This window comes from Solea senegalensis, linkage group LG7 (assembly GCF_019176455.1).
Source record: "Solea senegalensis isolate Sse05_10M linkage group LG7, IFAPA_SoseM_1, whole genome shotgun sequence".
Taxonomy (NCBI): domain Eukaryota; kingdom Metazoa; phylum Chordata; class Actinopteri; order Pleuronectiformes; family Soleidae; genus Solea; species Solea senegalensis.
The window spans coordinates 24,142,263-24,161,198 of record NC_058027.1 but is presented as its reverse complement, the minus strand read 5'-3'; the positions used below and the strand labels follow the sequence as shown (position 1 = coordinate 24,161,198).

Here is an 18,936-nt window from a genome sequence, read left to right as displayed (position 1 = left end):
TGATTTAAAATATAAATTAGTAACTTGAAACTGGATTTTGGGAAAGTTGAAGCAGCGAGAAGCACAATGTTTTGTTGTTTTTTTTTCATGCCATTTCATGGATAAAGCATATAAAAAAACAAGCCGTTTAATTTGAACTTCAGTGTGTCCCTGAAAGGTTGTCCCTTAGCTGCCGTCATACCTGATACTACAGAGTCACAGACCTGCTTTTTCCCCCCAGATGGAAATAACAGGCTCTCTGAAAATCTAACTTCGGGAAGTGTTTGGCAGGAGAAGCATGGGGCACATTACATTAATAGGGTTCAGCTGTAGACATCCTTGTCATTGGTGAAAATGAACTCCATCTGAGCTGCAGAACGTCTGCGTATGCTTTGAAAGTTTATCCCGAGCTCGTTCCACCTCTGACAAATGCATGACAAAAAAGCAAGGAGTGGATTCTGACTTAAATTAGTGGTCCTGGTTCAGTTAAAATGAAAAAAGGGAATCGCAGTAAAATTTTAAAAGAAAGTGCTGCTTACAATCCCATTGGTTGACACAAGTTGACACTTAACTCATGCTAATGGCGTAAGTTAATGAATGGATGCAGGCATAATTGTGCATGTTAATTTAGGGATTCTGTGCCAAGGTAATGATCTGGTTCCCATTTATTATTACGCCAATTAATCTTTATGCCACCAATCATTAAACTTGAGAGTTGTCTGAGTTTATTTATGACTGCATACTGACTAAATTTGCTTCTAACGGATTGCCACTTCCAAACCACGCGTGACAGGAACACGAGAGGAGATCGATGCATGATTTATGCTGATTTAAAGCTTAATATGTGTCAAACTGTACAGCCAGTTTTTGTTCATTTTGTTTCAGTTTTATAAATGAAAAAATAATGACAATGCAGCTGGGTAATTAGTGACCATGCACATCAGACCACTGAGTGGCTATTTTACAGTAAATATATGTTTTCTACTGTGATTATGTTTCATAATTTACCTTTAGGCTTATATTGCAATTATCCACAGCAACTGTCTCTCTCTGTGTGATTGCTGCAAACTTTTTAATGAACCGTAAACTAAATAAAGTTGTGTGAGAACCAGGATATATGCAGTTCTGGATGATACAACAGAGATATAGGGCAGCACTTTGTCTGTGTTACATGTTGCTTGTTTTATAACTATCATAAAATATATTGTAGTTGTCGTCATTAATCAGTGAGAGTTATTTGTTATATAATAATAGAATTCTAAAATAATTATAATGATTACAGAAGGAGAGTTGAGCGAACAGCCAGGCAAATGTAGGTGATGTAGACAAGGCTAATCAGCTTTATAACAGGTTCTTTAGTTTCCTGTAACTGCCCCTGTGGTTCCATCCAACACTTCAGACATGGTCTCCTCTCCTTGCAGTTCCTTGCCCTGTCCTGGCTTCTCCTTGCCATCTCCTTTTACACCTCCATCAATTGCTGCAACGTCACATTCTTCAAACTCCTATTGCACTCCGTCCTACGAACCTACGTAAGATTGTCAACATGAGTCTACAGCTGGGGAGGGTTCTGGTCTTGTACCACTACCTAGAGTAGGGTTTCCAGTGGAGCTGAGTAAAATATAGAACCTCACTTTGCAGATCATGAAGTCTCAGAAGCAGCTGCTTCTCTGTATGCGCGAACCCCCTAACTTGCCAGGCAATGGACCCTCTCCATTTTGCACGCAGAGACCATCTTGGACGTGGAGGACGCTGTCTTCTACATGCTCCTCTGGGCCTCTTTACACCTAGATTAATCTGGTGGGTATATGAGGATGATTTTATTGATTTCTCAAGTACATTTAATATCCTCAGACCCCCCCGATACTGGAGAACAGCTTGGGAAGATTGCAGGATTAATTGACTTTCCTGGCCCCTTCCCTGTTCCCACTATACACATCTGACTTTACGCTGGGTCATGCCATGCCGAGAAATAAGTGGATGGAGTGACAAGAAGGATCTACTCCTGAATACATTAAAAATCACTGAAATGGTGGTGGATTTTCACAGTCCTGAGCCACCTCTTGAGCCAGTGAAAATCATCGTTGTCCACATTGAGATAAAGTTGTATAAATACCTAGGTATACCTACAGGAACAGAGCCATCTGTTCTTCCTCAGGAGACTCCGGTCCTTCCAGGTCTGCAGTGAGATGCTCTACATATTTTTACCAGTCTGTGGTGGCCAGCAATCTTTTATATGCCGCAGTTTGCTGGTGAGAAAAAAAAGGGGGCTTCGTCAGTGACTGGGTGGAGGCAGGACTCACTGGGCACTGTGGTGGAGAGATGCATCCTCTCCACAGTGTCCTGGCGTCTCAGAGAAGTAGTTGCTGTGGTCGACTCATTGAGCTGTGCTGCCGAATTGAGCTGCTGTGAAGATCTTTGTCCCCTCTATGTTGCACAAGCAATATCTATAAATTATGCAATAATAATGATCATAATGGTTGTCTTGTGAGCTGCGCAATACTTGAATTTACCCAAGTGGATGAATTAAAGTGTCTGTCTATTGGATTGCATCTTTTGTTTTGAACCTACAGAGACTTTGTAAAGATGAGTTAAGACTGAAATGCTACTCAGAATGTGCACAAAATTCCTGTGTCCTTTCACTGATGTACATAATTACCTATTCAGGAAAAAAATAGTCATGTTTTATTTAGGATAGTCCCTTTTCACACATCATTGCAGAAAGTTTGAAACCTGAAATGTGTTGAACCCCCTTAAAAACTTGATGATTCATCTTATCTGTTTTATTTATATTTATATATAGGATAGAGATGGCCCATTGCCTGGTCAGGTTTCATCAGGTCTCACTCGCTTGGTTTGGAGATTCATGCTCGAAAAGGTAGAAAAGTACCTCAGAATTTCCTGGAGACTTCAAAATGACTTTAATGTCTGTTGCTAACAGGATTTTGGATCCTATTTTGGAGTGTGCACATGGCATGCGTTCTTTCTGTGTACCTGCTGATATGAATGGTAAAGCTGGCATCAATTACATTCTATCACATCAGCATCCTGTGATCCCTTTCAAAGCAGCATCACTTACTGACTCTTAAGTAAGTCTCTCCTGAGAAGAAACACACATTCTTATCAGGGAAGGACAGAGTTGCACCACTTCAACATCCACACACCGCTCTCCACTTTGATATTTTATAATCACTGTATGGTAGAGAAACACATTTCCGCCACTTTCAGAGCGCAATCATGCACATTTTGACTACGTTTTAGGAGGTAGGTGGATTCTAAAGAGGTCTTTGCCAGGAAATATGGCCATTGTATGTTTGTGCACTCAGGTAGTTCTGTGTTGGATGACGAAGAAATAAATAGAGGATACTGAGAAGTGTCTTATGTTGTTTGGGTGGTTGCAGGTGCAGAACATGAAATGTGCCCTTTTCAGTAGTTATGAGTCACATTCTGACATTTTTGGCTGTCAAAAGACTAAACTATGGGTTGGGCTTTTTTTTTTTGGCTCACTCACAAGAGGTTACTGTCACCATCACAAAAGCCGCTGTTGTGACTTATCTGTGTCTCCAAAGGTCTTGCAGTTCTCATATTTCTAAACTTTGTGTTGGGGATAGTGGATGGTGAAACCTCTGTCATGTTAAAGAGAGGTGGTCGGGTTAACACAGAATAAGCAGCTCTTTGTTTACATATAAATGCTTTTACGGTTAAAATCCCCCCCCCCTGTGCAGGAGTTTGAGTTAAAAAATGTAAAAAAGTGCACATAAAAAGCTTCAGAAGTGAATATTACTGCTCAAAAAAAATCCAATCTTTTAGCAGTTTGACAGCATAACCGCAGTACTTGCCCCTGTCCGCCCCTGCACTGCCCATCTACTGTATACTAACAAAAGCATCCACAATCAGGTCTGATAGTATTGCTTGACAAAGCCTTGTTTTCAGATGAAAAACACAGCTCACAAAGACTAAACAGAGCCAGAACAAAAATAACAACAACAACCAAAAAAAAACATGTATTTGTAAAAGAAAAATGGTTCCTTGTGTGAGTTCCCTCAAAAGTGTTAAGCTCCAGTAAGCGCCACACAGTGTTGCCTAGTGGAAAACCCCCACAAAGAGAGTTAAGTATATAACAGTTTAATTCATAGTGGCACACACACAGCCCATGAGTATCATCCTTGAACCTGAAATAGCATTAGTTTGCCATGGCTGTTGTCAGCCTGTCAAATATGCTGTAATGAAATTATAGAGCAAGGGATCGGGATGCAGAGGGCAGCTGTTGCTCAGGAGGGAAGGCGGGTTGCCCACTAATTGGGAGTACGGTGGTTAAATCCCCGAAGGAGGTTCAGTCCTCAAGTCCTGCATAACGACATGTCCTTGGGCTGTTTCATCAATGTTTGAATGAACGAGCTATAGCGAAGTAGTGCTGTATTAATTATGTGAAATACGACCTGCGGTGTAAAGTGGTTGAATATGGTTTGTAAATGCAGGCCATTAACATGTATGGATTTTTGCTGTAAACTGGTTTTCTTTTAATCCTTTTGTGCATTTTCAATCAGTCAGTCATTTGGGTTTGTGCAGTTCAAAGTTCTTTACAAGAAATAATAGCTCAAAATAATACTTTTTTAATTTATTATTATTATTACTTTTATTATTATTTATAATAATAACAATAATAATAATAATTTTTCTTTCTCTCTCTCTGTCTCTTTCTCTGTCAGGGTGACGATGTCCTGACCGTCATCAAAATGAAAGCGCAGTGGCCGGCCTGGCAACCACTTAATATGTAAGTAATGCCTTACCTTATCTGCCAAACTTTTTTGGATTTTGACATGAAAGTTCAACACTATTTTTTCAAATCACCATTATGTATACTGGGACATATCAGGAGTATGGTAAACAGTATATACTATATCAACTGGCTATACCATCAATTGTTTGAAACTCTCATCCCTGCGGCAGATTTGTAATAGGCTTCCATTTAATTATTCTTAAGCAATTCTATAGGCTCTTTAATGGATCACTGCTACATGTTCCCGCATACTTAATTCACTGGTTTCTCAGCACATTTTAACCCAAGATCTTAGTGAAGTAGCCTCTTATCTTTGAGACAACTTCTTCGTCTTTAAATTGTTGGACACAGACAGCATGTGTATCAAGTTCTTTTTCACTGTGCAGAAGTCATTTTTCACAAGATTTTTTAATGTCTGCAAAGTGATTTTTACAGCAGTCTGTGCCAGCAAGCAAGGGAATCAATCTATAAATATTATTGCCTTCACAGCACAGAGCATAGACCTTACTTACCTAACCACTGGTAAAGACACTTAATGTACTAATAAACTCACATGCTGTATATACGATACCACAGATTAAAGAGGCTTTAAGGCTTATGGAGTCAGACCATTCAGTTAGTTGGTAGTGTTGGATTTAGTGATAGCCCATCAGTGAAAACCCGGCTCTGTGGTGCCCTGAAACTGCCAGCTACTGTGTATTTACAGTGTGATTGCTCATTTAGTCCTAAATTCACTGAGGCCATCTCTTATTCATGAGAACAACAAGAAACTTCAGTGGAAGAGACGTGTTCTGTGTAGTTTTCCTCAGCCACAGGGTGCCAGCCAGGGCCATGTTTAGTCTCCAAAGGGGAGAACCCAGCAAGGAATAGAAGTTGTGATATCTACATGGGCTAATTAGCGTATTGTGTGCTGTATACATGCAAACAGTTCATTTGTTTCACACCCTGACTGAATACGGCACATCCAACTATGTCAAGGCAAATACACTGGGAAAGGGTGATTTGTGTCCATTACATCATGGAAGAATCCTCTGATGAACGTTTTTCTCACTTTGGAGCACAAATCAAAAACGGATAAATGCCAGTGCTCCGGGATCGTAGGTTAGAGAGGATATGTATGTATTCTCCTCTTATTCTCCCGCTATCACTCTACATATGCTGTTGGCTACAGTGTGAACAGGTGAAATTAAGTTAAAGACAAATGTCCACAATAGGAGTCAGACTGTAATCACCCAACAACTACACCTTAATGCAACTGGTCATCCTAGAACATTTGCATATAAACCTGGAACTATGTTTCACTCACAACCACACCATATACTACATATTTTCCCTTTTACTACTTGTTGTATTCCCCGTTTTAATCCCTCTTGTCATAATTATTATGTCTTTTTCACTCTTGTCACACGCTTATTTATTTTGCGTACACATCTGTTCCTGTAACTGCAGTGCTATGTATAGGGTATATGGCATAATGAAAGATATAAAACATAATACTGTAGATGATTATCTCACCCACTCTGCCCACAAAAACACATAAATCAAATAAAATCATAAACCTCGGCAATCTGCAGTGATAAGCAGTGCAATAATGTATTATAAGCAACGCTCAAACTATCCCAAACACTTCAGAGGCCAGATCGAGACTTAAATGAAGGTGATCTCTCGCCTTAATCAAGTACTGTATTTCGGTGTCAACTCAACAGGACCTTGAGAATCAATAAATACTGATTGGCCACCCACACAGTTGCAAAAATAAGGGAAGAAATGATTAGAGCTGTGGATCCATGGAACAACACCATGAGACCTGCAAACGTTCACAGTAACACCTCTCGAAAAATACTCCTACGCGCACTCACAAACCATAAAAGAGTTTGGAAGAGCCAGCATATTTCACCGGGGGTTAAAATATCAAGAGTGTTTTATGTCTCCCTGGTTTTTCTTTTTGTTTTTTTTAACCGAACTTGGTCTGGTTCTTTTCTCTTCTTTTTTTTTTCTGTCAGTTACGCTTCACTTATGTGTAGTGCCCAGGTGGCTGTGTGAGATAAACCTAAGACCTGCTGTACTCTGTGAGAAGAGGCACGGGGACGTGGAGTCGAGTTGTGTGTGCTCCCTGTGGATAAGGGCCATTTCACATCCTCAGAGGCCATCATCAGTGGAGCGCACAAAGGGAAGACTGAGCTGGCTGAAGTCAAATGAGTGTATACGGGCATGATGACAGCGGAACAGGAATCACTGACTAATTGTCAGCGTGTCGACAAGAATCTAACCACTCCTAATTAATATTTTGTAGGCTGGAATAAAAATTCTTGTAATTGGTTGAGCCGTCAGTCATTGCTCACAACACAAACGCTGGCCAGAGGCATGTGTGTCTTTGTGGAGGAGAGATAAATGTGGGCTACAATTCTGTGTGGCAGTGAAACACACGCAGCTTCCATGAGTCAGTGACACAGGCCGAAACGCACCGCAGTTGCTCTGTAGCATGTGTGGAGATGTCCCAGCATCAATGCAAGTATCACCATCTGAGCTGATCCAAGTCCATTTTATTGAATCATCTCTAACACCTGCCCTGAAAAAAAGACTAAGATACACTAAGATATGTATAAATGGTTTATAATAAGACCGTTAATTAGGTTGTTAACATATTTTAAATAACTAATAAGACATCTTTACACGTTCGATGGGCATCAGTGGCCTATGTGTATATGTACAGTAAAGTCTCATAATCTGTTGACAATTGTGTGTTGACAACCAAATGAATAACCTAAGTGGAAATGCTGTGAATGTATTTGCCTTGGTTCTGGTATTTATCCTATATTAATTACTATTAAAAGGTGATTTGGACCAGTCCCAGAAAAACCTGATCTAGATCTTTCATAAATCATTTGAAGCCACTTAATGTTTTATAATTGGATTTGCAGTCTGAATCAATCACTATTCTCTGTTAACCTTGCACACTACCTGCAAAATATCAAACGTGACTTATTTAGTCTTTGCATGTAAGAAACAGGTGCAGCGAAGCATGTTCCTACTTTTTTTTCATACCTTTACTTTCTTCCTCAGACGAGCGGCTCCTTCAGCTGAATTCTCAGTGGACCGCACACGTCACCTCATGTCCTTCCTGACCATGTTGGGACCTAGTCCGGACTGGAATGTGGGTCTGTCCGCTGAGGACTTGTGTACCAAGGAGTGTGGCTGGGTCCAGAGGGTGATTCAGGACCTGATTCCCTGGGATGCAGGCACTGACAGTGGGGTGTCATATGAGGTGAGTAACAGCAATCAGACATTTAGATGCCATCACTACAGCAGCTGCCATATTTACAGTATATTGAAAAAATCTTCTGTATTCCACCAAAATTCTAACTAACTCATAGAATCTTCTTTTTCCCCACCTGAAAGCCACTTTTCTAATCCTTTGGCATACTTGAAGCACTTATTTACTTCTAGCTCTTGTTTGTACCCAAATGTTGTAATGCACTTATTCTAAGTCGCTTTGGATAAAAGTGTCTGCTACATGTAATGTAATGTAATATAATGAGTTTGTCTTTTAACTCATGAATCAGACATATCGGGGACAGGAGACTGACCTCAGACTCAACTATAACACTGCTTTAAACTGTGTAAATCATTTTGAATGAAATGTAGCTTTTACAAATTGTCTGTCAACTGTTTGTTTTGGTGATAAATGACATGTGGTAGTGTTGTTTTATTTGAGAAAATGAAAGGAAAAGGAACATTCACCCATATAACTCAGGTTACAACCCTGCAGTCCTGTCGCTGTCGTAGCCTTTTGCAAACTGATATTTCCCTCCACCTTTTACCCCCTGCATGATCTTCTTCACTCTCATAACCTCCTGTTTGTCTGACATTACAACACCCTCTCATCTGCCTGCCTGCTTGCATTCACAATCACTCAGTCACTTACTTCTTCACACTCTTCCCATCTGCAACAATTCAAGTGTCATTACGCATCCAATTCTCAGATAACAGCCTTGAACGTTTGGAGTTCGTCTTCACCCTGAGGTGGCATCTGCTGCGTGCTCACTGTCTTCAGTCCCTGTTAATAGATTAGGCTTTGTGTGTGTGTGTCTTTGTGTGTGTCTGTTTGACCAAACAGACAACATGACTTTTATGTCAGTGAATCCTTTGGCTGTTTCCTCACTGCACGCAGGTGAAGCCACTGAGCCATGCTCTTGTGCTTGCTTTGGCTGGCTTCAGGAATAATTTCGCTCTCTCTCTCTCTCACTCTCTTTGTATGCCACACCTGTCTTCACTCACTTAGCCCATATGTATTAACTCAAACTGCACTTTAATGGCAGCATGGATATTAACAAGCTCTCTGTTAGCCGTGTGTTATACTGTGCCAAAAATGTCTGATGCATGGCCACAACAATTAATTTGTTCTCTGGTTGCTACTTTTTGAATGTGAATATTTTGCTCCTCTATGACAGTATCATAACTAATTATTCTAGGTTTAAAAGAAATTTCACTATTTTCTGACACTTACTGGACAACGAAACTCATAAATGAACTGAGAAAATAATTGTCAAGTTAAGAGATAATGAAAAAACTCTGCAGCTTGAGTGTGGTACAGTGAAGTTTGGACAACTCCATAATCCTGAAGAAGAGCAAAACTTGTGAGGAAATCATGTGAGTGCAGAATGTGAATCATACACAGCAGATATTTTTGAGGCAAGTCACTGACACTGCACTGGAGTGCTCACTGTGATAAACTAGATAGAAGGCACACCAAAAAAACCTGCGAAAGGTAAAACAGGCAGGTTGTTCAAAAAACTGGAAATGAATTAGTGTCATTTGACCCTGTGATTTGTTCTATTTATCAACACACCGAGCAGATGGAGCTGCAGCAGTTAATGAAGGCAATTAAGGTTCTCTGAAACCCTCATCACTCAATTGCTGCAATCAGGGTCAAGATCGCTCTTCCCAGAGTAAAAAAAAACACAATACAAAAAACAGGACACAAGAAAACATATTTTTGTGATTTTGTGTTCCTTTTTATCCCACATGTCCATTGCATGTAAGCCATTCATTTGTTCATTCATTCATCCATTGTGGCTAGTAGAGCCAATCCCAGCTGACACAGGGTTAGGGTCGCTTACCGATCACAGGGCCAATGTACACAGAGCCACATAACATTTATGCTCACATTCTCTGTCACACACATCCACAAAAAAAGGCTCAAAAAAGCTCTGGTGAATCAGGGATTCTAACAACCTTTACGAGATGATCTTAAATCCACTTAATAAACTCATTATACCTCAGTCCTTGTGAGGTTTGAGTGAAAAACGTGAGATCCAAGTTTTATTAAAACAGTTAATCTAAGCCAGTGATATTTGTCTGCAATTATGTCTACACACGACCAGCAGTGTTGTAAAAGTAACTAGTAACTTTAACCCTTAAACACTCTGTCTGGACCCTTTCCCTTATCCAGAATAACTCTTAACATCTGGCAGTTATTCACAATTTACTGCATGTTAAAATAGTGTAGTAAATAGTAAAAAGTTATATTGTAGTTGTACATGAAAACAAGATTTTCTGCGTGTTAAACATAATTTAAAAAAATAATTTAGTTGCACCGTCGCATAATTACGGTAATGCAAAATGTTTGCACAAACATGTCAGCTGCAGTGTTAAATGGTAGATAGATAGATAGATAGATAGATAGATAGATAGATAGATAGATAGATAGATAGATAGATAGATTTGGGTTTGGTTACTTGTCATATCAAAAAGCAATCTTTGGACTCTGAGTAAGCTGATGCACAGTTTGACCGAAGACATGATTTCCATTTAAATAAAGCAACTTCTGCATGGCTTCAATCCCAAAGATGTAGAGGTTAAATTAAAATTAACATTCCCGAAATGACAGCTTGAATAAACAAGATCGATGTAAGACCTCATCTGCTCTAAAATAATAGTGCAGCGAGGAGGATAATGAAACTGTGGCTATCCCGGCGGTGGAGTGGGACTTTGTTACAAAGTTGTTAAAGGCATAGGCCTGTGTCAGAGTAATGAGATCCATCCTCTGTGCCATTAGTTTTACTGTATCTTTTAATTAGTGGCCAGTCATTACTCCTGTCTATTTTCTCCCTGCTCTCACAAAAACAAACAGGATTGTGCTCTCCAGTGGTTTTGTATGGGTGGCCACAGTTGGGGGGGGTGAAGGATGAGCAGGTCTTCTGCCTCCAGTCAGCCTCTGGCACTGGTGCTTCTATCAACCACATGCTGGCAGACCTTTACTGTTGACTAATAAGAGCATCTCCCATATAAACTGCATCACTCCTCCACAGCTGCTCTCTGACTTTGGGACCTGTCCTCTGTCTGACTTGTGCTTTCACTAACTTTTTTTTAGTAACTTTAGTAACCACTTCATGACCTACATGCTCTTATTTCAAAAACGTTTCCCTTCCTGTTTGTCTTCTTTTAGTCTCCCAACAAACCTGCTGTGCCCCCGGAAAAGATCCGCCCTCTGACCAGCCTGGATCATCCACAGAGCCCGTTTTATGATCCTGAGGGGGGCGCTATCACTCCTGTGGCCAGGGTGGTGGTGGAGCGCATCGCTAGAAAGGTCAGTCTGTTTTCACACCACTGCTGCAAATAGAAATACTTGGTAGATTTAACTGGGTAATGATAATAATGAGAGTCTGGTGAAAGTCAATATTCAGACTGCCATACAGCATTTTGATTATTAACAGCGTCATGAATGCAAAAAAAGAAAAACTAAAGGCCCTGAGAAGGGATCAAGGTCTTAAATCTGACCTCTTGATTCTTTTCATTCCCCCGTCTATATTTGTATTTCAAGGTGCTGTTCCTCTTCATCCTAGCTCTGTGCCTCGTCTTTCTGCATTCTGTGTTCGCACTCGGCTCTCATTGATTCTCTGCTATGCTGATAAATGAGTTGGATTCGACTGACATACATTTTTAAATCAAAAGATGCTGATATTTCACAGAACGTTATTCTGAAGTAGATTCGGTAGCAACTGGACTTGAAGTTTCTCTTGAAGATGTTTCACCTCCCATCCGAGAGGACGTGAAGGAGCCTCTTGGTGAAACACTAACTTCAGTTGTTACCAACTGTCAAATCTGCTGATTTACAAATTTTCCAAAACTTCAAATATAAATGGATCAAATAAAGAGCTGATACCATTACTCGATTAACCGGTTACTAAAGTAATCGTCAGCTATTTTGATAATCAGTTTGAAGCATTTTTTCATGATTTAAACAAGATTTCTGATGGTTTTAGCTTCTTAAATGTGAATATTTTCTTCATTTCTTTGCTCCACATAACAAAGAAATCATTATAGACGGAATCAATTTGGTGTGTTTGGTACAAAACGAGACATGCATTTCAAGAAAACAAACAACTAAGTGAACACTTTCATGGCAAGTATTAAAATTCACTTTTGATGAACAGAAACCACGAGATGAAAGGTTCCCAATCCTCCAGTGACACCTAGAGGCAGATGTAGGGAACATGATGTTTTCTTTTAATCATTAGTATCATTATTATTTTCCACATTTACAGGAATCGATAGCACACACACACGTGTAGGAAGGAAGTGCATTGGACAATACACATTGGCTTCTTGCCACAGTTTACATTGTACATACATCCTTCAGATGTGTATATTGTGCGTGTTCCTACATCAGTGCTGCACTTAAGGATTATAGCAATGTGATACATCGTCGTGTATCTGTGTCTTCACAGGGCGAACAGTGCAACATTGTGCCCGACAATGTGGATGACATTGTAGCAGATATTGCACAGGAGGAGAAAGAGGAAGGTCTGAATGCTCTCTCTCTCTCTCGCTCTCTCTTTTAATTCTCTTGTTGTTAATGTCTGTTTGATGCAATTTAATGTCTTCTTGTTGTTTCACTTTAAAGTATTTTCTGCCTCTGCATTTTTAACTGCCTTGTTTTCTTTTTACGATGGCTTAAATGCATTTTTAATGTTTTCCTAATGTCTTATTCTTTAATGTATTTTCATGCCTCTTTAAAGCCTTTAAACTGCATTGTATGTGTGTGTGTGTGAATATAAATAAGCTTCCTTTGCCCTGACATGCATTAACTATCACACAGATGATACCCCTGAGACATGCATCTACTCCAACTGGTCGCCATGGTCGGCCTGCAGCTCTGCCACTTGTGAAAAGGGCAAGAGGATGAGGCAGAGGATGCTGAAAGCCCAGTTGGACCTCAGTGTTCCCTGCCCACACACCCAGGATTTTGAGCCTTGCATGGGGCCTGGGTGTAGTTATGAGGGTGAGTATCTGTCTAAAACTGTCATTCCCAAACTTAAAGATGCTGCTGCCTTATTTAAATACTGAAAATCTTATCTAATCAATGCACACTTTTTCATTTTTATACCTGAAAACCACTGTTCCTTCACAAAGTCAAGAGATATGTTTTATTGAGGGGTCACCTATCAGGTGATAGCTATTATATTTGGTCTACAAAATGTATATGGGGATTAGAATTAGTTTCTATTTGCACACACACCAATTATTGATAGTTAACTGACCTCTGCATTCAACCCACCAGGGGCTCCCCAGCCCTTGACCTGTCCTGGCAGTTGAACCCTCCGGTCACGAGCCTAATTTCCTTCCACTAAAAGGTTAAATAATTAAAAAACACATTGTTTGTTAATACCTGTTGTTTTATTTCTGATTATGTTAACCTTAAACATCTTAAAGCCATTTGAGGCTTAATTACATAACTTTATGTATGACTTTTTTTTCTTTCTTTTTTTTAACAGCCCACCTGCAGTACCGACATGGCTCACTAGGTGGCCATGACAGTACTGCACAGTGCACACTTTGGCAGTCAACTGCTCCAAAGACTGAAAGTTTTCTCTGTGTAATTACTGAGTTTTTAAAGCTCGGCCTCCACTGAAGACAGTCTATGAGCATTATTCAAAGGAACTGCAGGAATTGAATCAGAGCAGTTTACAATCAAAACACACTTTGATCGCATGGCAGCCCTTTGCAAGTCAAGTTAAAATGCATTAGGAAATTTTTTTTTTAATGTTAGGAGTAATTTACTATGATCATTATTTTGTAAGGTTTTTATAGGTTAATATTGGTCTCTTTACAAACACATTTGCCTGTGGCAGCATTTTGCGTGTCCGTGTCTAAACACGCTGACCTCATGTTTGTCTAGATGCGTCCACTTGTATGATGTCAGAGTGGATCGCCTGGTCTCCGTGTAGTGCGTCGTGTGGAATGGCCACGCGTTCCCGAGAGCGCTACGTCAAGCAATTCCCTGAGGACGGCTCCCTTTGCACCCTGCCCACGGAGGAGGCTGACAACTGTGTGGTCAATGAGGAATGCTGTAGGTTTTCCTTCTCTCATTCCGTGCCTTTAGCCACTGCTGGCTGAAACTCATTTGTTCACATATCCAGCAGAAAACACAGAGTTTCCTTAATTTCTGATGTCACATCACGGTCATTTTATCACTTGCATAATGTACCTTTAATACTATCCAGGTATATGTGACATAAGCTGCCCTGTAGGTTTAACCCTGCCTTCCTCTTCTGGCCGCAGCGCCCAGCAGTTGCCTGGTTACAGAGTGGGGTGAATGGGATGTCTGCAGTGCTACTTGTGGTCTTGGCATGAAGAGGCGAGAGCGCATGGTGAAGATGCCTCCTGAAGATGGCTCCATTTGTGGGGCAGAGGTGCTCGAAGTGGAGAAGTGCATGATGCCAGAGTGCCGTGAGTAGCGTTTTATCTCTGAATTCATTCACGCTGTTCTCTGGAAAACCACACGAAACTCATCCTCTGCTGAATCAGTATTGTGCAACACACCATTGTTATTTCTGTAAGTGCAATATGAGCAATCCTTTACAATGTTTACACTATGAATAATAAGCTCATGCTGTATATATTCTGGTAACTCACTGTCTACACGGCACATACTATTCCATTTTAGTTGACCCTGTAAAGAAAATACAGAGTTTCTCCTCTTCACACATTATATGTTAAAAAATAGTGGTTAAGTTTCTCTTTTTTTTTAAGGCGTGTCTAAAAACATAGCTGCATGATGCACAGGAGGTAACGGCACGTTTTATCACCGGTTTGCCTTTGTTGTTCCACTGCCACCAAAATGGTGAAAATGTTGCTTCTCTACATGTTATAAGAGCGTTTACCTCAATATTCTGTACAAACACTGATGAAAGTTTACGGAATCTGGTCCCCACTTGAGCAGGTAGACCAAAATAGTGTGTGTGTGCAATGGCTGCACACAGTGGCCACGCCCCCTGCATCTTAGATGATTTAAAACCTAATTTTTGAACACTTACCAACTCTTGTAATCAAATTTGGTACGAAGGGTTACTAACACATTTTCCCTTTGAGAAGAGATATTTTGATCACTTTTACTTTTTACAAAAACAGATTTGACCTGATCCCTTTCATTATAATCTCGGTGTCTTACACCTCATCTGTTCTACGATTCACTCTAAATGTGTTACATAGACACCATCCCCTGCCTGCTGACTCCATGGTCCGACTGGAGTGACTGCAGCGTGACGTGTGGGAAAGGAATGAGGACGCGACAGCGCATGCTCAAGTCCCCCGTGGAGCTGGGAGAGTGTACAGAGGAGCTAGAACAGGTGGAGAAGTGCATGCTACCCGAGTGCCGTAAGTAATAAACCATTCCTATCTGCATACTCCAATACTGTGAATGTATGCAGATATGTAGATTATGGAAATGAATGATAAATTCACCTTCGTTATGCAATGTGGTGCCTTCATGTAGACGTACATACGACAGGGAGGGGACAGCCTCTGTCTCGTGAATCTATTACGAGCTGCCAGTCATTTGGAGATCACTGTGCCGGATTTGCATTTTTTGCTACAATTAAGGAGAAAATCACTCAACGAACATGAAAGTTAGAGTAAAAACTAAATTAAAGCTTAAAGTCAAATGTATTAAAATGTGCTTAAGCTCTGATACAACAATACTTAAAAACTTTTTATTACACACATTCATTCACAATCAGGGAATCAGTTTTGTTTTGGATAGACTTTTTATTCACAGACACTTTTTTTCACTTTCACTTTTCCTTGCTGAAATGTTTGGTTATAAAAATAATACACATCATACAGTTGGTATTTTGGTGTTTTTATAATCCATATAGTTAGTTACAGTATGTGCAAAATCACAGATTTATAGAATTAATTGCATCGAGTAAACACAACACTGCATCAAAAAGGGATTCATCAAAGATATAAAGTATATTATACTTTATATCTGTGCTATTGTGCTATTCTTCATGTATTTTATAATACATTGTACCTTATACAGTATAATACATCTTATTTTACATTTATTTTTAAATTGCTTACAATTAAAGGAATACCTCACCGATTTGCATTTAGCTTTGTATTACTAAAATAGAAACTAAAATTCTGCTAATTCCGCAATTTTTAGAGCCACTTGTAGGGGGGTGGGACCTCATTCCCAGAATGTAAACAGTGTCCGCCATCTTTGCTAACAGTTACGCTAATAGGACCAAGTGTCACTGGTGGCCACGTAACGAAGAAAAGAATGAAGATATTTCTCGTCTCAGGGGAAACTGAGGTTGGGAAGCACAATTTTTCAAAAGAACTACCTCTATTATCGGTGAAGAGTTCCTTTAATCACTTTGAACTCGGACATTGGTTTTCTGCTCCGCCTGTTCTTCCTCCATCTCACTGGGTTCACTTCTGTCTCCTCAGCCATCGACTGCATCATGTCAGATTGGACCGAGTGGTCCGAGTGTAACAAGTCGTGCGGGAAGGGTCACACGATCCGCACACGCATTGTGAGGATGGAGCCTCAGTTCGGAGGGAACCCCTGTTCAGAAACCATCCAGAGAAAGAAGTGCAAGACCAGGAAGTGCTCCAGAGGACAAGCCAACAGTGACGAGAAGAAACGTCGCAAGGAACAGCGCGAGAAGAGGAGGAGCAAGCAGGGGAGAGCTGAGGTCACGTCTGAGCATCCAGGTTGGTGTCTGTTCTGCTTTCACCACAAAAATGTCACTCAAATAAAAAATAACCTTGTCTCGTAAAAAAATTATTTTAGAGTTTTGTAGGAAACGTGTTACAAATTCTACATATAGTACAAATATTTAAATGTGATAGGGTTCTTTAATCGCGTATGGCACTTTTGGCCTAAATGAGGATGATGATATCAATGTATGTGGTTATTTTTAGGCACACAAAGCACCAGGATCAAAAAGATCTCAGTTGTCATGGTCTGCTGCTGGGCATAAAGATGCACTAGAATATTTTGTCAATAGAAAAAATAAAATAAAAAATAAAAAAACTGATAGAAACGTCTATATTTCAAACAATCTCTCAAATATAACTTTTGAATGCATTTAAACATCACCGTTGTGTCCCGGGCTCACTCTGAAATTCTGTATTCACAATTCATCTGTGAACACCTCATTCACAATCCTCTCCCAGAAATTGCTTATTCGTGACTGCTGCCTTTGGACGATCACCCGCTGCCATCGTCTTCTGTTGAAAACAATCACAGCAACAGCAGCAGCGGCAATCACTGTTCCAAAACCATGGCAACGCAATATGCTTACCGCCATCTTCGAGTCTAGACTTTACGAAATTTTAGAAATACCACTTTTATTTTCTTGAAAAACACATTTTGTGAGACAATTCTGTCTCAAAGTGAGGCTGTGTGCCTGATCATCTTCTCAGCTATATGAACTCCTCTCTATTGGTTACACTGTATGTAAAACACTGAAGATAACAATGACGTAACCTGCAAGAAAAGATGTTCTCTCTATAAAGTATTGGATAATATAATTGAATTGTGTGTTTAAATGTCATTTTTGTTATCCTAATGTATTTCTCTCTTCTTTTTTTTCTGATTCTTCCGTGCAGGGTGTAAAATGCGACCGTGGTCGTCCTGGACGGAATGTACCAAACTGTGCGGTGGAGGTATTCAAGAACGACTCGTAACGGTGAAGCAGAGGTTTAAGACTGCCCAGTTGTCCAGCTGCAGGGACAGGAGGGAGATCAGAGCTTGTAATGTGCACCCCTGCTAAAAAAAACAAACAAAAAAAGAGTTGGGGAAACAAGGTTGATGTGGACAGCGGGTGGGGGTGGGCGGGGCCACTGTTTAACAATGATTCAGTGCTCTCTGTTTAGGGCCGAAACGGCACATACCTGAATCTGTTACCGGTTAAATCCAGAGCTGAGATCATCTGTCAAACAAAGAGGAGATGAACTTCTCTGGAAAACTCTCTGGATTTAAACTCAGCCGATTCTTCTGTGCTTTTTCAAACTAGCTCTGACACACAAACAACTCTTTTGCAAGGTTACTGTAAACTTGTTGTGGTGTAATTCAATCTTGAAAATATAATTATTAAATATAAATTGATTTAATAATACAATAAAAATGTTATGATATCGTGGTTATCCCTCAGTAGAACAGCATATTCCAGATTTAAAAGCACAGGTGCCAAACCATTCCAGTGTTTTCTACAGTCTGCCTTTAATTGTTCATTTGTTTCCAGGACACAAAAATGTCCGTTTGACTTTCTACTCATCTATATTGTTGTACATGTAGACTCACCATGACCAGGATATATATCTATATATATATATATATATACATATGATTTTGGCGCATTTTTTTGCTGTGGAAATTTTTGATAAGAATGTTTCCCAAGATTCTTACCAAAGTCTTGTGTAGATGTTTTCTAGATGTTTCCCCCCCGTCTGTTACTTTATCTCTCTTCCTCTAACATATTAATATTTTGGAATAATATCACCTTTACAATAAAAGTAAATGTGACAACTTGTCATCTGGATCTTTTTATTCAGGGGGGGGCTGGAAATTCAATCAAAGGTGTACTCGTTTACGGCCACTAGATGGCAGTAGTTGTTTTATAACCGAGAAGGCTGCTTCTCCATTTGCTGCTCCCCCTTTCTGTAGTTCTGTGTATCAACCACACGGGGGCAGTGTGGTGAATGGAGTGTACAATCCGAAGCTCCATATGTGATGAAGCAATGCCTAAATACTGCCTGAAATTGAATTAGATAATATACAGTACCTTATTATTTATAAAGACACACACACACACACACACACACGCCTCTATGTTGTAGCACACGAGGGGGGGTGGGGTGTTAATGTCAGGGTTTCCTCACTG

At 40.1% G+C, this 18,936-nt stretch overlaps 1 protein-coding gene across 2 annotated transcripts in view; it reads left to right on the top strand.

Moving 5' to 3' along the window:
• The window catches only part of spon1a (spondin 1a), a 58,092-nt gene extending 39,504 nt beyond the window's left edge, over positions 1–18,588 (top strand). For both annotated transcript variants that reach the window (XM_044031030.1, XM_044031031.1), the window contains 10 exons: positions 4,686–4,750; positions 7,820–8,021; positions 11,205–11,345; positions 12,487–12,562; positions 12,858–13,040; positions 13,938–14,108; positions 14,321–14,488; positions 15,251–15,415; positions 16,496–16,762; positions 17,663–18,588. In XM_044031030.1, the coding sequence (XP_043886965.1) occupies positions 4,686–4,750; positions 7,820–8,021; positions 11,205–11,345; positions 12,487–12,562; positions 12,858–13,040; positions 13,938–14,108; positions 14,321–14,488; positions 15,251–15,415; positions 16,496–16,762; positions 17,663–17,826 (1,602 nt within the window). In that variant the 3' untranslated portion in view covers positions 17,827–18,588. The remainder of the gene's footprint in view (positions 1–4,685; positions 4,751–7,819; positions 8,022–11,204; positions 11,346–12,486; positions 12,563–12,857; positions 13,041–13,937; positions 14,109–14,320; positions 14,489–15,250; positions 15,416–16,495; positions 16,763–17,662) is intronic.
• Positions 18,589–18,936: the final 348 nt, after the last annotated feature.